At 45.0% G+C, this 22,431-nt stretch overlaps 1 protein-coding gene across 1 annotated transcript in view; it reads left to right on the top strand.

The window, feature by feature from the left end:
- Nucleotides 1-22,431, top strand: part of LOC147705871 (fer-1-like protein 4) — a 1,142,165-nt gene that overhangs the window by 679,639 nt on the left and 440,095 nt on the right. Inside the window, exons 25-26 of the mRNA XM_086932323.1 lie at nucleotides 13,044-13,178; nucleotides 15,167-15,340. Of these exons, the coding sequence (XP_086788449.1) occupies nucleotides 13,044-13,178; nucleotides 15,167-15,340 (309 nt within the window). The remainder of the gene's footprint in view (nucleotides 1-13,043; nucleotides 13,179-15,166; nucleotides 15,341-22,431) is intronic.

Here is a 22,431-nt window from a genome sequence, read left to right as displayed (position 1 = left end):
ATATGCCAGTAGAGGGCTGCCATGATCTAAGTCATACAAAGAACGTCAACTTGCCCCGGTGACCCCATATCCAGAAGCGCCCACCATTTAATTTATTTGGGCTAGGAGCGTGAGACTTGTGTCTGCTGAGATCGGTAAACTTGTATGCCCGGATGGGTCGCCATAGTGCGGGGGATCATGCCCAGCCTTGTGTCCCTGGCAACCCCATATGCTGGGAAGGTCTGTCGGTATGACCATGGCCAAGACTGCAGGTCACAAGGATAACAATGATGGCATTACAGTCAGTCAGTCAAAATACTTTATTTCGGCTTTACAGCCATAAAAGCAAAAATAAAATATACATTCATCAAGTATAACTTAAAGTTGAGGAAATTACAAAGGGGCGGATTAAGATGTGGCATCAAAGACCGGAATTGATAATATACAACAGTAAATTACAACAATAACAGCCTTGGCACATGATAAATAGCTGCCCAATCCCGCAGATGTCAGAAACACTTGCAGAAGGAACCCAGAGCACAATCTATTATACAGTATATAAAAAGAATAAAAACATCACTGATACTTCAATCCATGTTCTATTAAACTACATGTTAAAAAAATAAATAGATTAGAAAAATAAGGCTAAACACTTACATACTAAGAAATACAAGGACATGATTATTATCATCTCGTTCACTGCATTGTTACATAGCAGCAAAGGGAATATAAACCTAATACAAACAGGAACATCATCTATTACCCTGCTCTTTTCCCTTTAGAATTCCTCTGCGAGTGCACCACATTGCGAATAGGAATGTTGAGGTTGTGACTACAAAGAGTGGTAAGGTTTCATATTTAAGTAGCCTAAAAACCTCATGGTAATTTCGTAGCCCTAGATTTCTACACAGCTGATAAACCCACTTCGATCTAGACCGATGGTAAGCAGGATAGAATAGTATTACATGTAATTCTGTCCCCTCCGCTACAGCACAACCAGGACAAAGAGATTGTGCTGAACCCTTCCATTTGTTTGTAAATGCACCCAATGGGAGGGTTCCAAATCTAAATTGGATAAATATTTGCCAAAAAAGGTTGGAATTCATCCAAGGTCTTTTCCAATTTGTACTGCTGCTTGACATCAAGAAACCTTGATGTCAAGGAGCATGAGATCGTACTCCTAACTAAGTGGGCAAGTTTGAATTCCTTCATCGCTGTGACTAAGGCTTTTTTCGGGGTACTGGGACAAGAATCCTCTGGGTTCAACCATAAATTACCATAACCTAGGGAAAAGCACAAACTCCTAACATAGGATAACCAAGGTACATTTTTAGCCCCCAATTTACACATTACATCCCTCAATTCCGCCCTGTAATTGATTAGCTCTGGCGTGCTCCATATACGGCGCCAGAAGAGGAGAGGGCGAGAGACAATAACATCAGAAATGGGACCGATGCCAAGGTCCATCCTAAGAGGAGTTAAGGGCGTGCTCTTTGGCAGCCCTAAAATCTGTCTGAGGAAGGTATTCTCCGTTACCTGTATTGAATGGGATGAACAATGGCCCCAGAGTTCAGCACCATAGAGAGATGCGCCCCTTGCTTGTATTTTATAGATTTCAGCCGGTGGACCTATCACTTTTTGGAAGCACTTTTTAAACACTTTAAGGATGCCTCCCAAAGACTGGGTTAACCTCAAATTAGCCTTCGTTATCTGGGATCTCCAGTCCATTGAGTCGTTCAGTGAGATACCTAGATAATCGAAGGTAGAGACTCGCTCTAACGGTCTTCCATCCATTTGGGGGTGTGGGCAATTAGTTGTTTTTGCGTGGAAGACCATTTATTTCATTGTCTTGATGTTAATCTCCAAGTTCTTTTTCCTGCAAAATAAACTAAACTCATCCAGGACATGCTGCATCCCCATAGGTGATTTAGAGAGGAGCAGCGTGTCGTCAACAAACATTAAAGCTGGTATTTTTCTGTTTGCGAACCTTGGAGAGTCTATATCCTTTACGGTCAAGAGTGTGTCTATGAAACCGTTCAGGAAAAGAGAGAAAAGAGTTGGAGCCAACACACATCCCTGCCTGACCCCATTGCTCCACCGGGAAGGGCGCTGTCAGTTCACCCTTTTTTCAAAATCTGACCCTAGCGTAGGTGCCTTTGTGTAATCGTTTTAGGATTTGGCAAAGGTAAACCAGAACCACCATGTCGAATAGAAAACCCCATAACTGCTCTCGATGGACCAAATCAAATGCGGGCTTAAGGTCCACAAAGGTCAGATAAAGACTACCCCCTCCCAAGATTACAGTCTTTCAATAAATTAGTTGGAGTCTGAAGATTTGGTCTAAAGTCGATGTTCTGGACCTAAATCCTGCTTGTACGGGGGTAAGAATATCTGACTCATCTATCCATGATTGCAAACGCCCAAGAAGGACGTGGGCGAAAATCTTTTGGGTGACATAAATGAGGCTAATAGGCCGGTAATTTGCGGGGTCCAAATGGGAACCTTTTTTAAAACTTGGAATAATCTCAGCACTGAGCCACATTGGAGGGAGCTCCATGCCTTGGAATATTGAATTAAATAAAAACTGAAGGTAAGGAGCCCATACTCCCCGTTCAGATCTGAATAAGTCACCAGGGATCCTGTCCAGGCCAGGTGCTTTATTAAGGAGTAACTTGCCCAGTGCCAGGTTTACTTCCAACAATATGCAAGGAGGTGGTGCCATGTTCAGGGGAATATGTAAAACATCCATTAAGCCCTGAGGTTCAATTGTGTTCACAGGCCTAGAATATAATATTTTAAAATGTGATCTCCAGGATTCTTCTGCCAAGTTAGGAGCAATGGCCAAATTACCTTCTGTATGGCCTGTCTTCACAAGGTTCCAGAAGGAGTGCATATCTCTGCTATCTAAAGCTTTCCTAATTGCTTCCCATTTTTCATTTTCCCAGGCTGCTTTCGCCTCAGCCAAGATGGATTTGAAGCGAGACCTAGCTAATCTAATGCCTGGGACATCCTTGTGCTTGACTCTAAGTAGAAGTGCTAATTTGGCTTCTCTACAGACCTTAGAAACCATGGGTGTTTCGGTTTGGGATCAGATCTGCTATTATTATCATGTTTATAAAAAAAGTCTGCCAATTTAGAAAACATCTCATGATGGTTATTTTTTATCAGTATCAAAGATTCTTAGTCTTGATGGTTTCCAATAATATTAAAAACAAACTCAAGAAAAGGAATGATCTCGGAATACAGGGTAGCCATTTTCTCATCAGAGACAGCCAGAGTACCCCAACGGACTCTTCTACCTCCTTCGCTTGTGATTAAAGTTGGAGGGGGTTGGGTGGAGTACTCCTGGACATTCCCAAGCTGGGGGATACACAAATCCAGGACTAATGGGTTAAGATCGCTTTTGCCTCTTGGATGCACAGCAAAGTCCTGGATTTTGGGCCAAAACTCAATGACAACCAGTATGTAGTCGATTATAGAAGCCTGTCCTATTGTGTTAAAAGTTGGATTACCCAGGTTATCTGCCGGGAGTCGTCCATTACAGGCCCTTGGGGAGTGGACTAGTGTCAGTGAGGTCAATTGAAGGACGAGGGGGCCAACCCTAGTCGGATAAGTATTGCATAACGGAATTGACCAAACTGCAGCTTCTTCGCTGGTAATACTGCGGTTAATGCCATTTAAGGGTTCAAAATGGCAATTGAAATCCCTGCCAACGACTCGATGAACAGCTTCAGAGAGAGAAGAGAGGATATGAGACAGGGAGTCCAAGGTCTGAGAGGTTTGCCCCAACTTCACAGGGCGAGAATACACATTTATAATAGCCAGCTTAAATTGTTCCTTGAACGAGAGGAGAATGCAGAGTATATCCGGGGAGCCAGTATCAAGGGCTTGAATGGTACACCCTAAGTGGATAGCGATCCAAATACAAAGTCCCCCCCGACGGTCTACCCCTTTGTCCCTGGTGTGCTGGAATTGTGTATGTTACAAAACCTATCCTGTGTATTGGAGTAGTGGCCCATGTCTCCTGAAAGAGGCATAGCCCATGGTTATCTACAAAGGTTCCCCCATCAGGATGGTCTAGCTTAGAGGCTAAGCCTGCTATATTCCAAGAGAGGAGCCTTAAATTAGATCGGTCTAGGGGTTTTGCAGACAAGGGGATAGGGGTGACTGCATCCTGCTCAATTAACTGGCTATGAGACCACTCATGGCCATGGAGATTTCCTGAAACATCCCCCAGTGCACTGGGCAAGTCTTCCAGTCTATTCGGACCTTCTACTGCCGTAGTTGACACCTCAGAGTAGCAAACCCCTTGCATAGATATTTCACTTTCTTGCTGAGGTACTATATAAGTGATTGTACCTTCAGCAAATTCTTCTGAGGGGTTTAGTCAATTGACTAAATCTAGGCTGCTAAATCTATTGCATACTGGGATGTTAAAAAACAAGAATGTGTCAAGTCCCTGTGGGTTATGGGATGAAAAGTCAGGCTTGGCTCGGTGTTCCCATTTTTTATAGACACCACCCATTCTTTCAAGTAGTGGAGTGGGGGGATAGAAGTAAGCAAGGGAAAGGGTCCTTATACCATTGGTATCCCTCATGTGGTCCCATTGTAGAATATGGTGGACTGCCCTAGGGTCCCTAAAGTTAATCAATACACAATCCCCCTGTATATCTTTTGTCTTCGGTCCTATCCAGCTAACTTGCCTAGCAAATAGAATTTCACTAGAGGGGGAAATAGTCTAAATTTATTTAGCCAGAAAATAACTTTGTTTCTTAGCTCCAGGTATTGCTCAGCTTTATTTGGATCTAACTCAGGGATTCCAGTGAGGATAACAGTATAAGGAGTTGCTGTGGAAGGCAGATCTAGACATGGCAGGGTATCTTTGATAGGTAGTCTATTTGGGTCTAAATTGTTTCCATGATCTCCTCTGCTAGTACTCAATGTCCTACCCTCTGCTGGCAAATCTAGTGGAGATACCACAGGCAACAACCCTTGGCCAACAGCCCCCTTCCTTAATGCCCTTACTGCCCCCGGACAATCTCCCCCTGATATCATAGAAGAATTAGTCGCAATGGGGGGCTCAACTAGAGGATTGGGTTCTGTATTAACATTTCCGGGAAGGATGGGCACCAGACTACTCTGTTGTATAGGGGCCGATTCTGTGAGTTTCAGATTACCCAGGGCACCCGCGTAGCTAGGGGGGGGCGGGTGGGGCGGTCCGCCCCAGGCGGCACAAATTTGCGGGCGGTAGCTGCGCTGCACGGCACAGGTGCAGGCCTGCCAAGTATTATCCTGCATCAGTTGTGACTACTGCATTTCAGTGTGGTGTTTCACATCACGGCACTGAAATGCCGTGTCACGCATTTTTAATACCAGTCTGAAACTGGCACACAGTGGTGCCAGTGCGCGCTGCTTGCGCCTCTGCATCTGTGCCCAGGGCTCTGTTGCTCCCCACAGACTTGCCAGCAGTAGCTGGCTCGGTAGGTTATTAGTTAAAAATCTTAAACAGTCTGCTCAGCTCTGGAGTCAGACTGCTACAATGTTACATTTAATTTCCTGCCCGCTGCTCCGCGCGCCTTTCAAACACCACTATGACTCACACTCTGGGGGGGGGGGGGGGGGAGGCTGCCCTCATCCGTGGTTCCTACTGGCAGCTTAAGCATCGTTGGGGCCCCGGAATTGGATGTGGGTGACCTCGTGCCTCTTCACCTCCTGGAGGAAGTGAGGTCAGGTAACTAAGGAGGTAGGCAGGTCACGAGAAGCTGCGGGGGACTCAGGAGTCGAGGAGTCCTGGTGATGGTGCGCTGCTGTCTGCGCAATAAAAATCCACATTACCCCTGGCATCAAACATCTGTAAACACGGGCATTATTGGGCCTGTCTGAGAGCACCATGAAGAGGTTAGTGCCCTACAATTAAACATGTCACTTGGGGGGAAAATGCAGACTTTAAAGTGACACCCCTGCAACTATCAGTATCTAGTACACCCAACCGAGCCCCAGAGCAGCAGCGATGTACGAGTGCTGCTCAACAATCAAACACTACCCTGGGACACGTGCGTGAGGCGGCCAGCATTATCAGAGGCATCGCCATCAACATCGTGGTATCGCCACGGGCGGAAACTAAGTGCGGCCCTCTGGGCGGGGGACGAGTCAGTCAGCAGCTGGGAGAATTTAGGACTGCAGCAACATGCAGTCTGCTGTGCTGTGTGCAGCCTTAAGTCCTAAGTCGCGGCTGCCGGACCGATCGGGAGGCAGAGACACACAGCAGTCTCTGTGAAGTTCATTCATAAAGTCACAGTGTCCTTCCTCCTTTGGCCAACGCTGCGGGCCAGGCAGAGCCGTGATACAGGTGCAGTGCTGCATTTTATGTTGTTGTCACACAGCGTCTGCCAGGCCGGAACTTACCCTCTGTGCAATATTCAGCACAGAAGAGCACCGGCCCGATGACATCCGAGCTTTCATCCTGGCGTGAGTTACTGAGGCGGCACTACAGGTGAGTTGTGCTGTGAACTGGATAAGGACCAGTGGCGAATGATAGGCCAGTACGACCACCCCATTTCCCACTGATTAATTAATCACTTTCTCCATATTTAAAGATTCTGCAAAACCCTTGTACTGCCTTGTTGCATTGTAGGGAAGCTTCTGCTTAACTCACAGCAAGAATGAGTTGATTATGGTGACAAGCCATTGATCAATGCAATAGACCTAATCTGTTGTTAAACGTGTTTGACAAAGGCAATAGGTCTAACACATTTGTTTAAAAAAATTATAAGTGAAAGCCACTCTGCTTTTTAGGTGAATTGTTTTAAAGCTTGTACATTTCCCTGCCCCTATTTTGGATAATTACACTGTGGATACGTTTAACGTTAGTAAGCTAGAATGGTATATTTGTCAATAATGTATTTGGTTGCATTTTAAAAAGGTTTACCATAGCTGTAATGTTTAAATAGGTCTAGACATATTTAAACATTGCACATTTAATAGATAAATTCTGACAATTTGTGGAGGGCAGGAAGCCCAATAATTTTTAATGTTTTTTTTAATGGTGACACGGCTTCAACACATTTGAAGACCACTGCTATATATATTTTGTTACATGGAATCTAACACATTTGTTGTAGTAGGATTGTTACTACATAGTGTTGAGAGAGACTGTAGACTAGTATTTTGCTACATGGAATTTTACAGATTATTTAGTAATAATCAAGGGTTTTAGATGCATTATGTTGGCCACCATGTCTTTATCCAGTAGTGACGCACGACACACTTTAGCATTTGAAGATGACTGCCCATTGCAGTATTTACCGAGTGGCAATCTTGGAATGGCATTTACTGTGCACTGCGCCGCAAAATGTTTGTAAATCTGGGCTTCAATTTTATATGTAGCCATGTTTGTTTTGTCCAGGGCTTGGGCACTTTCCAGTCAACAGAATGGTTTAAGCAGGGAGGGTGACTGGGAGACACCATGTTTCCCTCTAAGGTCACTTATATAAGATAGACAGTATGACCAGAAATGCAATTCAGTTTACGAGTGGTTTGTGTGGTTGAGAGAATAAACTGCGTGCTTGGTCTGCCGAAGAGGTCAATGACTAATGTTCTGTTTTGTTACCTTTGCCTCAAATTGTAAAGCGCTCTGATATCCTTCGGGATCAAGTTTAAGCTATATAAAACTTTATAAATAAAAAAATAAAATAAAAATATACAAATAGTCTGTATTAATTTTAAATGCTACGTTTCTGCCTTTTACTACTTTATCTGTCACGGACAATCAAAGCAGCTCTGCAGCACATTTCAAACTGCTTTACTCGTATGTTTCCTGTTTTAAATGGCCACTGATAACAGGAGAAACTGTCAGCTTTGGGTGATTTTTGTGCTGGGACACTAAAATACTAGTCAGGCAGACAAAAAAAGCCAAGTAGCAGTTCTATCAGCTGGTTCTTGTTGCTGTAACTGGGATCAGAATGGCTTGAAGTGACAAGGCTGCATGGATATAATGCTTGCATGCACAAGGCACGGCTGACTGGATCATTCTGGGGAAGGGCCCCTAGATGGGATGGGTCATGGCGAGGCTGGTACTTTTGAGGGTTGTATGACCTACAATGGACTGGGCAGGGCACACTGGTTCTGGTGGCTACAAATGGAGCTATAATGGAATTCAGATGGCTGGGATTACTCTTGATGAAGGCAAGGGGGTTAGAGTGCATTAAGCAGGGGTAGATCTGCTGTAAGTGGGCAGGGTTCCAACACACTGGATGGCCCTGGCTGTTTCTGACCTGTCAATGGACTTAGAATGCACTGAGTGGGTCAGCCTACTTCTGATTGGCTGTTAATGGTGTTAAAATGAACAATATTGTCAAGTTATTGCTACTCATAGCCCAAAAGGTGGTAATTTGCGACATTTACCTCTCAATAAGACTTCATGGCTTATTTCTACTGGTGAGAAAGTGTCACTCATTTTTCGCACTTTGGGCAGTGGAATGTACACTAACCCATGGAAATCTCACACATAAGCAGTCTGAAAACTTGGCAGCTATGTACATACCGCTTACAGGCTACCAGATGTCCTATATGGATAAAAGTTATACTTTGCCCGGACTTGTTCACCTTGTATTGTGACTAGATTTTGCTCACGAGAAAGTGTCACTCATAGTCGTTGAAATGTCACTCATATTTACACTAAAATTAAGAAAATGTCACACATAGCTATTTCAAACCTTGGCAGCTATGCCGGTGGCCCGTGGCCAGTCCAGGATTTTGTTAGGGACAGCAGGGTCACCCACCACCCCCCACACCCACAGGTGCGGCTGTAACTGAGCAGCACTGCACACGTGTAGGTAAGTGCAAGTGCACATGCTTGCAATTGCTGCACCACCTAGCTTAGTGGTGGTGCAGCTCTCGGAGTACAGCGTATGTGGATCCCAGGGCCGTCAATCTTGTAGCTCGTGAAAGCGCTACCAATGACGGCCATGCGCATCTTTTTCGGCCAGCCCCCGCGCTGTACGATCGTCGGTTAAAATATACTAGTAACGAGCGCCACCACCATGCGCTCTCTTTAGTGGAGTCTCTACAGTGAAGGGCGATTTGCTGCAGACAGTCCAGCTGATTAGGAACAGCACTGCAGCAGTCTCACTTAGTTCGAGAGCTACACTTCGCGTCACAAACTTCCTCAGCAACCCTCCCTACCCCCAAGTACCCATCATGGGCGCCAATCTGAGGGGTAGCCCCGGGCGCCAGAAGCTCTAGCTACGCCCCTGACCCAGGGTTTTAAAAAGGGCATCAATCTTGCTTCCCCACGTGTCGACCTTCTTAGTAAGCTTCTCTAGATGCTGTCTAAGGACTCCCGTCTCACTGTGAATATATGTTTCCAGGTTCTCTCTAATTTCTTTTAGAAACGTGGAAGCCCATGTCGGTGGCTCCAATTCTAAATGACAGCTTCCATAATTGCTTACAGTCTGGGTCGTTGTTGTTACTCTCAAAGAGGAACTCGCGTGCTTCCCCCCCCTTTTTTTGTTTTCTTTGAAGGCCTTTCCTAATAGCCCCCCTCACAGGTGTTTTAACAGGAGATACAGAGTAGGCCCTTTCCGGAAGCTCCATCAGGTCTGGGGTAGCAGATAGATATGGTGTCTGGGCTCCCGATTCTAAATCCAATGAGGGGCATTGAATAGAGGGTGTCAAGGAGAGCCTGCCTTCCGTGCGTTCAAGCTTATTAGAGACTGCACCCAACACCTGCGTAACATTTTGTCAATAGCAGTTGGTTTCGGGTTGGGTGTACGCCTAGTGGCTTTCTGGCGCGTGTTAGGCCTAGAAATTGGTGGTGGGCTCTCTCCCATACTTAAACAAGACTAATTGCTCAACAAGAGTGCAAAGGGATGTATACACTAACTCCCCGTTATGTTCACAAAGAGGTACCCAAGTATGCTCCTCTACAAATTTTAGTACATACAATACACTAAATTCATTCAAAAAGCCCACCTAACTCACTTGGGGAAACTTGTTAGGGGGATTGCCCAGTCCAGTCTCTTCCAGTCTCTGACGGGAGCGGACGGGCCCGCCCATGGCCCAGGCTTTGCCCTGGCAATCGCCTGGGTATGCCCGTGCGCGTCTCGCGCAGCGTGGGGCCTCCCTCGATTATATGCACCTCCTGGCGCTGGGCAGTGACCCGCTATGGAAGCACCACTGAGGGCCTTTGGGTGCTGTAGTCCCTTCTGGCGTGACGGCAAACCGGGCCTTGAAGGCGGCGGCGGAGGCCGCGAGTTGGCAGCGTTTCCCCCTCTGGAAGTAGAACAGTAAAGGAGACCGGTAAGGCAGGCAACAGGATTAGCAGCATCCCGCGCTGCATGGGGCCTCCCTCGATTATATGCACCTCCTGGCCCTGGGCAGTGACGCGCTAAGGCAGCACCACTGAGGGCCTCTGGGAGCTGTAGTCCCTTCCGGCGCGATGGCAAACCGGGCGTTGAAAGGCGGTGGCCGTGAGTTGGCAGCATTTCCCCCTCTGGCAGTAGAACAGTAAAGGAGACCAGTAAGGCAGGAAACAGGATTAGCAGCGTCCTGCGCTACGTGGGGCCTCCCTCGATTATATGCACCTCCTGGCGCTGGGCAGTGACTCGCTAAGGCAGCGACACTGAGGGCCTCTGGGTGCTGTAGTCCCTTCCGGCGCAATGGCAAACCGGGCGTTGAAGGCGGCGGCAGCGGCCGCGAGTTGGCAGCGTTTCCCCCTCTGTCAGTAGAACAGTAAAGGAGACCGGTAAGGCAGGCAACAGGATTAGCAGCGTCCCGTGCTGCAAGGGGCCTCCCTCGATTATATGCACCTCCTGGCGCTGGGCAGTGATGCGCTAAGGCAGCGCCACTGAGGGCCTCTGGGTGCTGTAGTCCCTTCCGGCGCTATGGCAAACCGGGCGTTGAAAGCGGCGGCGTCGGTGGCGGCCGCGAGTTGGCAGCGTTTCCCCCTCTGGCAGTAGAACAGTAAAGGAGACCGGTAAGGCAGGCAACAGGATTAGCAGTGTCCCGCGCTGCGTGGGGCTGCCCTCGATTATATGCGCCTTCTGGCGCTGGGCAGTGATGCGCTAAGACAGCGCCACTGAGGGCCTCTGGGTGCTGTAGTCCCTTCCGGCGCGATGGCAAACCAGGCGTTGAAGGCGGCTGCGGCGGCCGCGAGTTGGCAGCGTTTCCCCCTCTGGCAGTAGAACAGTAAAGGAGACCGGTAAGGCAGGCAACAGGATTAGCAGCGTCCTGTGCTGCATGGGGCCTCCCTCGATTATATGCACCTCCTGGCGCTGGGCAGTGACGCGCTAAGGCAGCGGCACTGAGGGCCTTTGGTTGCTGTAGTCCCTTCCGGCGCGATGGCAAACCGGGTGTTGAAGGCGGCGGCGAGGGCCGCGAGTTGGCAGCGTTTCCCCCTCTTGCAGTAGAACAGTAAAGGAGACCGGTAAGGCAGGCAACAGGATTAGCAGCGTCCCGCGCTGCGTCGATTATATGCACCTCCTGGCGCTGGGCAGTGACGCGCTAAGGCAGCGCCACTGAGGGCCTCTGGGTGCCGTAGTACCTTCCGGTGCAATGGCAAACCGGGCGTTGAAGGCGGCGGCCGCGAGTTGGCAGCGTTTCCCCCTCTGGCAGTAGAACAGTAAAGGAGACCGGTAAGGCAGGCAACAGGATTAGCAGCGTCCCCTTTACACTCTCATTGTCACCCCACTTGGGAGCAGAGGATAAAATTCACCCCACCCGCCATTAGGGAGAAATGACTGTTGGTTGAGCAGAAGTAGCTCTGATTGCTTGAATGATCGGGTAGTGCTTCTCACACAAGGTAATCTGTGGGGTGCTGTTGTGTAAGCTGTGAGCAGCCCATTTTCACCAAACAGGATCAGGACTCAGGAGCGCCCACGAAGAGGGCACTCTCTGCACTACTGAACGCTTTCATAGAGCCAGGTCTTTAGGGCCGCGTGGGGACTCACTGCTAATAGTGCTTCGGCACCATAAACACTTTTGATTTAATTCTAAGACGTCAAAAGTAGGGCCTACTAGTAAGTATTCCCTGAATGTGGTCACCACTGAATGGGGAATAACCCTGACCATGCTGTAAGTAAAGAAGGAGGGCGAGATAGGGATTTGCCTGACAACAACTAGAGCCCTAACCTCCAGAGAATATTGTATTGCTAACGAATGGCGTTATTACTTTGCATGTGTATAGTTAGAAATAAAATACTTCTTATTTTTATAAAAACAAGTATTTAACTGGGCATGGATTTATTGTTCATAATGTTTTTATTTTGAGTTATGAGTCATGTTCACTTATGTGTATCTTCACTCCTCCCCCAAGCCCCCGAGGGTGCCTTTGACTGCTCGTCTATAGCTACCATCGAGATTCAAGCCCAGAAGGGGTACTTGGCCCAGTTGCTCGGGGTCCATAGTAGGGTGGGTCCTGGGACATTAGGAATGAAAGGCGTCAACCCATACGTTCTGGGCTAGTAGCCCCTTCGCGCCCAGTGGCCTTCAGAAAGGCTTCTGACAACTCTGTATGTATGTTCGTTAACTTTATGTATAAAACAACAAACAACTCTCTAATTCACAAACGTTTCACACTGAATCCGTTTTCTATGTAAGCATTAAATAAATGTTATATCTACAAGATGGTTTACATATTGAGATAGCAAGTAATTCAAGAGAATATTATGATTCCCACAAGCAATTTCCTGTCTTTGTCCCAAACAAAATTCTATATTTTGAGATGTCACTACTATTAGTTTGCTTGTCATCAAAAACAATCCATGAGTTTCTCACTTATTTTAACACAAGAAAGGCATCATCAAGGATTGGTGGGCCAGTTGACCTCATTGTTAAATGTTCTTCTATCCGCATAATTCTGGTCAACATGAAAGCACTTGGAGTTCTAATGTTCTTCTGTTGTATGCGGTATGAGGATTAGCACACTAAGATCCATGTCATATTTCATTAGAAATTATCTCTAAATTATATGTCTTTACCTATTGGCATTTTCTCAGGATCTGAAAAGTAATGTGTGAGCATGTTATTATCCATCTTTGCCTTACCTGTACTTCCTGTTTGCCCAGACCCTGGATGAGACATTAACCCCCATGTGGGATGAGCTTCTTATGTTTGACCAGCTTGTGATCGATGGGAATAAAGAAGACCTGGCAAATGACCCTCCTGTCATCGTCATCAATATCTTTGATTATGACAAATTTGTAAGTATGAAATCCTGTTTGTAAACCTCTGTCATTTGTCTATCATGAGGCTTCATCTCGATCTGATTGTGTTTCTGATATTGCAACCTGGCAATCAGGTAGGCAAAGTATCTCCCAGGAGAAGGATGAATGAAAACAGGGAGTTTTTATTTTGTTTTCTGAGTGAAGACTGTGATTCAATCAATGGTTACATTGGAGTGCTCTTTGTAATTGTAATTATGGTAGTTATGGTACTTGGGATTTGGTAAAGACATTTTCGAGTACAAAAACTATCTGAGCGCATTTGAGTGTATCTTGGTCAAAGTATTGCTAGACACTGGTATGTCGTGCCACCCTTCCTACATACACATTGGATGTCCTAGTTAGGCGTGACACAGAACAATAGGTTGCAAATCAATAGTTCAAGTTTTAACAAGAGTTGCCACTTACCACCAGATGCCTGCCAAATACTCTTGCTCTGTCCATTTCTTCTGATCAAAGGTGGCCCATAGCCAATTGTTGTCTTCTGAACTTTCTATACAAACATCTTGGAGATGCACCCCTATACCTCCACTCCTACCTCAAAAATGCTGCAGATGAATGGATTCAAGAAATGCCATTTGTGTTCAAACCCCTTATACGAAGATGAGCCATACATGATGCAGCAGTGTTTGGTGTGGTGGTCTAACTGCATGACTTGCAACATTGTTTTACTGGAAGCTTCAGCACTTGCTTCACTTGTGGCCTTCCATATTTAGATCCAAGGTTCGATTAATCAGGAATGTGTTGCTGGAAAACAGAAGACCCCCAATAGTCACAGTTGATGTGCCCCAAGTTTCCTAGCCCCCTAACCCGGATTGTTGTTCCTTTTGGTCATTGAAGGTTATTAAGTTTGGGGTTGTAGAGCGCTTGTGTTAAAAGCAGGTGATTGCCGCGTCCGCTCTAATTAAAGCATATATAAGTGTATATCATGAGGAAGTCTGAGATATCCCGGTTCACTAGCATTGCCTCTAGAGTGAGAGAGAAAGTGGCTGTGGAGTCCTCAACTCTGGCAGCAGTGTGTCAGCCAGTGAGACGTCCACTAAGATGGCACCCTAGCAACAGATGCTGTCTGCTTATCAGGATGCTTGATGAGTTCACTCCCACCTAGCTTTGGGAACTTCTTCAACGCGTGGCATCTTTTCAACTCGTGTGTGGTAGTGTTGCCAGGATCCCCTGAGTCGTCTCTGCCAGCTGAGGCCTTCTCCTCTTCAGCATCTACTGCACGTCAGAGGACCCCCGTTTGTTGTGTGGCAGCCCTTTCAGAACTTCCTTCTTCCTCTAGCACTTCCACAGTACTTTAGGCACCCTCTTGGGATTCTGGATCCAGTGGCAGTGCTTGAAATGGACAGACATTTTGATTGGGAGAGTGGGGTACTCCCTCATGTATTTGTGGCAAGATTGGATATATATATATATATATATATAATAAAAAATAGTTACAATTTTACAATGATTAATATTTTTTTACTATTAATAGCTTTCATACTCTTATGATGGATTAAGTGCATAACATCTTGAACATTTTTTGAAAAAATAGGCGCAAAAAAAAATTGTTTTAGCCTCAAATATTGGTAATTGAGAGGAACCTTATAGTTGTTTAAAATAAATGGAATGTGTGATATGAATATGAAGTTTAGAAAATCTGTCAGTTTGCTTAGAAAGTGCAGAGATAGTCAGTTTCACTGGACGGATTTAACCTCGTGGACACAAGCTCATATAGTTGGGTAAAATCCAGCAGCACAATTTTGGGCGTTGATATGTGTTTTTCCTTAGTCATGCCCTGAGTGGAAGGAAGTTAAAATCAGAAAAAACGGTTTTGCAATGTGAAAATCAGGCTACCAGTTTATTGACTAGCTTTAAGTTGAATTGTTTCTTTTTGAATTGCATGTTTTGTTTTCCTAGAGAGTGATTAAAATGTGCACTTCTTTTGAATAGCACCAGGATCTCACCTGAATTTGCCATTGCAGGGGCCTCCTGAGTTCCTCGGCCGCGCGTTTGCGACACCGATCGTCAAGCTGGTGACAGACCCCTACCAGCAGCCCACTCTACAGTTTTTCGACATCCTGAAAAGTAATACAGCGGCTGGGAAGCTGCTTGCGACCTTTGAACTGATAGAACTGGATTACAGCGGATTCCTAGAGGTAATTTCAGGGCACAAGTCCTAAAAAGAAAAATGGGGGGGGGGACGCTGACGTCACAACAGGAAGTGACGTCACGAAAGGTAGCGGGCACTCAGTTGCAGTTTATAGTTATCGAGCTCCCGGTAAAATAAGTGGAGGGACACCATCCACCCGTGTGGTACCCCGACTCGAGTCCTGGATAGCGAGCACTAACGAGCACTCTGGAAGGGATTATCCAGCATAGGGTTTACTACTGTTTGCAGCCAGACTGGTCGATTGCATGCTGATGGCCTACTTTGCTATGATTAAGAAACAATTGGTTCTGTTGGGTGACAAATAAATTACTTTAAGTAAGGCTAAATAGCTCAAGAGACAAAAAACAGAGACCTCTCTGAAGCAAAGTTGTTTTATATAAATTTAGAAAAAACAAGGAAAAAACGTACATTGGAATTACTTCATTCCACTAAATTCATAATAGACATTTCAAATTTGTGAATAGTGACTGTAGTGATCCAAGTGACTAGTGCAAAGCATATAGTGACACTTATATACACAATCTATGTACAATAAAATCACAAGGGGGAAGAAGGGGGCAGGACAAAACGAATTGTTCTTTGTCGTTATGTGGCCAGTATTATCAACATGAATGTTCCAAGGAAAGCAAATGGTTGATGTCCACGTTCCTGGAATTAGCTTGGCCAGAAAAAAGCGTCGACGTTTCGACCCTAATTGCGCCCCAGTTGGTGGTCGCGGCGGGTCTTTATCAAGACAGGGGGGAGGGGAAGGGGATGGTCAAAATGTTGATTTAATCCAAAGAGTAGCCCGTCGGTCAACCCTCAATGTGTTGTTTGTACACACGGAAAAGCAGCGGTCCCGATACGGCAGCCGGCACTAAGCTGTCCGGGGAAAAACGCTCAACTCACCCCTTTTTTGTTTAAACTACTTTGCTATGAAGCTCTGTTTCTCCCCTAGGTAAAAATCAGACGTGCTCGCAAATTTGCCACACCAAAGAAGAAACCGGAATGTAAGGCAGATGAGGAAATATCCCTCCTTTTAAGTGTCTAAAAAAGCAATAAATGCCCCATCTTTACCCCCACCCACCCCTGAACCTCCTCTCGACATTTTTTAATGTTGTGAGATCCTGTGAAGAAGAAACTCACTCATTCCAAACCCAAATAACTGACTAACCTATCCACCACTTAAAATGTACTTGCATGTTTCACTATACTAATTCAACACTAATCCTCTATGGGTCCCGGAGTAGCGTGCTACCCGCCGAAAAAGTGCTTTGACGCCTCGTCAGGGGTGGTAAGCGCTATATAAATGCAATTACAATACAATACAATACCATTTATGATGATGCTGGCAAAAACAGTTTAAATGAGCATGGTGTCCTGTCAGAATGTCCTGTCCTGTCCACATTCCAATTTGTTAATTGTAAGCAGCCGCGGACATTGAAGGTAAGAGCAGTGGGGCGGTAGGGCCGGGTGGGGGGTATTTCAAGAGACAACCAGGAGGAAAAATAAATTATTTATTTAATTTTCCCTCATGGTAGTCTCTCAAAATCCCCCCCACCCGGCCCCAATGCTCTTAACTGTAGCGTCTGCGGCTGCTGGAAATGTGTAATTTTGTCTGGGATGCAATGTTTCACACTTGCCCATTCCTCTTTCCTCTGTGGATCAGACATAATGAATGGATCTTGGTAAGATGATATAATGCAAGTATGCTACTGTTTCTTTAACATCAACATGTTGATTTTTCTTGTTAGAGTCAGGGGAAAGGGAGGAATCTTAAGGACACATATACGAGGATGGTACTTATCACCATATCTATACTTCTGACAGCAGCCATTTATAAACTACATTAGCTAGAAATCTTTAGTTAGCCAATAGTTCCAAAAAACAACCAATCTCAGCTTGGGGAAGCCCAGCAGTCCCTATTGAATCACCTTTCTCTTTGTGATGTTGATGAGGGGTTCCATTTGGTGCTTAACCAAATTCGCCTTTGATCAGTTTTGCAATAGCTTCCCTTCGTCTAGGATTTTGAGAGAAAACAGAATCTTCTAGTTACTTCATAGTGGGTGGTTGTCTTTCACATTTTACACAACAGACAATATTTAGTTTCATATCTCATTTTATTTCTTAACCTTGGTGGGATAATCCAGCTCGCATATTCTTAAGAGAATCCCAAATTTCTTTCACTTTAAGTAAGAAAATCAATATTCTATGCCAGGCTGCAGCTTTCTTGCAAAAAGGCAGATCAATATCTGAAGAAAACAATCAGTCTCAATGTGAGAACATCTCAGCAGAGAGACGACAATCCATTCTATAAAGTTCAATTTAAAAGTTGGCAGAATTAGGTCTCTTGTTCGGTGATCATTAGATAAAGTGCAGGCATCAAGTAGATAGAAACCTATAAGATGTAGCTTTGCCTTCATGTGAAATGCTGTGTTTAATGTTTTTTTTATTTTGAATGTCGATCTGTTTACTGGAAACAATGCAACCATTGTAATTAAAACATCAAGTGATGCATTTGATTCAAAACACCGAACATTATTAAAAATATAAATGTTAATATGTTACTAGTGTTACACATACTCTGAGGAACAAATAAACCCTTATATATTATTTTGTAAATATATTTTTTTTATTTATATTTGGAATTTATAACAAAAAGAGCACGAAAGTAAACATGTGCCATACACCAACACCCAAGACCGAGTCTGAAACAAATGTCATTCCATTCAACTTCAATTTCAAATCAAATCTTATAATTTCACATAAAAATTAAGACACTATACAATGACCAGCAAGAATGCTCCACAAAAATGATTGCTCATGAAAAATAGAAAGAACGACCTACACATTTTCACCTTGACCAGGGATTTCTGCCATAAATTGACTTCATATTTTATTAAATCTCGTGACCCCTCCGCATCGAAGAACATATGATGCAAAGCAAAGCAAAGTTTTATTTGCATAATTAGTTAAAATTATTACAAAATTCGCATAGTAAAATAACGATACAAAATTTATTAAAAATTACTAAAATTATTGTCTCTCGGCTATTGTTTTTGGGGGCGGGGCTTGTGAAGTCCAGGGGTTAAGCTGTCCCTGTTTGCCCACCAACTTGATTGTCCTCATATTCTATTACGTCAAAAAGTTTTCTTGCTTCTGCCAAGAATTTGACTCCACGGCATGCTAGTATTATGTTGGAACCACTGAGCCAGCTTGTGACTGCGTGTCTGCAGGATCGAATGTTTAGAGCATTGAAGATGGGTTTCAATAAGAGTCGTCTCTGACTTATCAGGGCCGGACATAAGCAGAAAAGGTGGACAAGTGTTTCGGTTTTGTACCCGCAAAGGCGACATTGATTCGTCTGGTGTGGTGATTTCCAGGACGGTAGTAAATCCTTTGTGACATGCATCCCCATCCGATAGGCTGTAAAAGACTTTTTTAGATGACCACTGAAGTGGGATGTTAGGTATGTGTGTGTTTTTGGGGTTGTGAAGCTGTTCAGGATGGTCCAGGCATGCCGCCGTTTTTGCCAGTAACTCTTTGTCCTCAAAAAAAGATTTCCATTTTGCTGCCGCGTTGGCTGATTTTTGTAGACTTGCTTTATCTGTCCCTGATTTCCAAGCGACTTCTAGCTCTAACTTTTCCACGCAGAATGTCAGATACTTTCCCCAATTGTTCATGGATTCAGTTTCCCCCCGTTTTTTTTATTTTCTCCCAGCTTAGCCAGTCCAGGGAGTCTGGATCTGCAGTTCTAAGTTTGTGGCAGAAGTTCACGAAGCCGCTCATGCTCCGGAATTTCTGATTTTGACGTCCAAATTCGAGCCTGACTTGTGCTGCTGAAGCAGATTTAGGAAGATTGAAGACCGCTTTATAAATTTTAATTTGTAGTTCATTTAAAAGGTCCACCTCCTTGCCGCACCACGTGACTAAGCCATAAGATAGGGTGGGCATAATCTGTGCAGCCATTGTTTTTAATAAATGAATGTGGTTGGGGCAATCCATTTTTTCCTTTAGAGAGCGATACGCGAAGATTAAAGATTGTACTTTTGCTTTGAGTGCTATTTTGTGGTCCTTATAATTTGCTCCTTTTGTTATTGTAATTCCCAAGTACTTATAGTGTTCTTGTTCTTTCACTGGTGCCCCTTGAGCCATCCATTTGTACTTTAGGTTTTGCCCGTCAACTAGGCGGACTACTTTAGTTTTCTCTTTGTTAAGTGCTAGGCCTTCCCGTTCTAGGTACAGAGTTAATTTATTAATAGCTCTTTGTAAGCCAATAGGTGTCTTGCTCAATAATACAATATCGTCAGCATATTGTAAGTAATATATTGGATTGTTTGCCAAAAATGGAGGATGGTTATCTGCTGATTCGATCGCGCTTGTGAGGTCAGAGAGAAAAAGGTTAAAAAGGGTAGGGGCTAATACACAGCCTTGCTTTAAGCCTTGGGGCGTTTGGATGCTACTAGTGGTACTGCCTCCATTTCCCAACTTCACTCTTACCCAAGTGCGGTGATGAAGGGCTTTGATGGCTCTTAGGAGTTGGTAAGGCATACCCCAGCTCTCTAATTTGCTCCACAAGCGCACTCTGTTTACCCGATCGAAGGCAGACTTGATGTCTATGAAACAGGCATACAAGCGAGTGCCATTTACTATCGCTTGGTCCGTTAGGATAGACAGGCAGGTTACGTTAGTTGTTGTTCCCATTCCTTGCCTGAAGCCTGTTTGAAATTTTGGCATGATCTTTGTTTCTGATATCCAGGCTTGTAATTCACGTAGAATGCAAGAGGCGTAGAGTTTAGCCTCTACGTCTAGTAAGGATATCAGTCTAAAATTTGCGGGATTGCGATGATCGCCATGCTTAAAAATTGGGTGGATAATACTTACCTCCCAAGAGGCGGGTATCTCTGCGAGATTGTATATTCGATTGAACAGTGGCATTAGAATTTCTGCCCACAGATCCGGGTCATGCTTAAATATCGCATTCGGTAGCCCGTTTGGTCCTGCTGCACCCTCTGACTTTAGTCTTAAAATTATAGCTCTTAGTTCAGTTTTGGTGATTAAGTCAGCTGGGTCTGTTGACCCCTTGAGGGGTTTTTCCTGGTTGGATTTCCAGTAGTCCTTCTTCGTCACTCCTTTTGGTTCCTCCATGTTGGCTTTAACTGCCCCTGAATCTTTAACGAGGCCTGTATTTGTATTGCTATATAGGATTTGCACATGTCTAATCCAGGTTTCTGCTCCAACCCCGGCTTCTTGTAGGATTTTTCCCCCTTGGTTAAGCTCGTTTATGATGCCCCAGAAGACCCTGCTATTAGGTTGTTTTCCCGCAATTAGCAGTTTATTCCAAATAGATTCTTTGTATGAATACTTTACGGCCCTCAATGCCTTCCTGTAGATGTTCCTTTCTCCCCTCAGATTAGAATTGTTTACCACTAGCCCCAACATTTTTTGGCTTGCGACGGCTCGAACCTCCTTAGCGACCTTTCTTTTTTTGGCTCTTAAGTCCATGCTGAACCAGGGCTCCTTCTTGGTGTTGAGGTTACTATGCTTCCCTTCCCTTGTTGGGAACTTTTGCTGCAGAACTCGAATCATTTGCTCCCAGCTCATTACGAGGTCCTCTTCATTTTGAATTCCAAGATTGGCTATATGTGATTTTACTGTGTCCGTAATTTTGCACAACCCCTCTCCGTGCCATTTTACATGTGATGACTCTTTTACTTTTACTTGAATCATCTTCACCACCCAATCGCTGACAGAGGGAATCGGCTTAGTTTTTCACCTTTGAAGCAGCAAAGATCTATTCACCAACATTGAAACATACAGCAATTTTTGATATCTAGAAATTAATCGTACTGCAGGATCATGGCCTTTGGCGATCACAATATGGAAAGATAGGTAGATTTGCTTCTGCAGATGGCTAAAATAAAACTTTATGCAGATGACATAATGTTGCTGCTTGATGCTAGTAGGAGTTCATAAGAAAATTACTTTGAGGGTTTTTCTCTGTATCAGGAGCTAGGGGGGTTAGATAATTAATAAGAAGCAAACCGATGTCTTCTATGTAACTGTGAGGCTGATTTTTTACTTCCAGAGATTGCTACTTGTGTTAAATGACCAAACCGAAGCGGTATCTGGGTATCAAAGATCGAAGATAAGAAAGAAAGATTTGTTCGAGCTTCATTATGTCCCATCACTTTTAAAAGTGAAGGTATTCTTTTCTCCATGGAATTTGCTTCCCCTCACCATTCTAGGGAGGGTGGCCTTGAAACAAATGGTGATCCTACCCCCTGTGTAATTATCTTTTTTCTGCTATACTGTGTGTGCTAGCAACATCTTTTTTTTTAGAAAACTGAAATATCTGTTTACATCTGGCAGAATAAAAGAGCTAGATTAGCGCTTAGCACTTTCTACAGAAGAGTAGAGGAAGGTGGCTTAGCTCTCCCCAATTTGCCGGAATATTATTTTGCCTATTTTGCACAATATATGTCCAGATTTAATGTGAAACACAAGTTAGTCGGTGTCGCTTGTGAAGTGAGTCGTCCTGCAGAGGTAACGTGCAGCTGGTTGGATTGGAGATGCAGGCGGATTTGCCCTGCCTGGTGTCCTGCCCTCAGACCTCGGTGGCCACATCGGGTCGCGGTGCGGCTGACTCGGGCCCGAATTGCTGGAAGTGCCCGAGGTTGTGCACTGATTTCTAGCCTCCGGCCGGGGGCTTATTGGCTGCATGGCACCCGCGGGCAGGATCCTGGGCCTGTCGGAGACTGTAGGCGATTAGGCCCGAAGTGCGACCTGTAACTACCCTGAGCGTTGCCCCAGCACCTGAACCGCGGCGGCCCTTTCAAGCCTCTGCACAGATACTATGTGGCCTACATCACTGCGGGTGGCCAGGGTCGGTCCTTGGCCTCAGATATCTTGATTGGGGCTCACCCGTGGCGTGATCCTAAATGCGCGCAATTTGTGGATTGGCACGAGCTGCCAGATATGGCCAGGTTGGGGTGACAACGATACTGGTGAGTGCCCCCTTCTTTCCATCGCTCTTCTCTTGTTTGAATCGGGTCATACCCAGGATACCCTTGTGTAGCGTTCTAGTGTTTCACGGGT

This window comes from Lissotriton vulgaris, chromosome 7 (genome assembly GCF_964263255.1).
Source record: "Lissotriton vulgaris chromosome 7, aLisVul1.2, whole genome shotgun sequence".
NCBI lineage: Eukaryota > Metazoa > Chordata > Amphibia > Caudata > Salamandridae > Lissotriton > Lissotriton vulgaris.
This window is presented reverse-complemented; position numbering and strand designations above follow the sequence as displayed.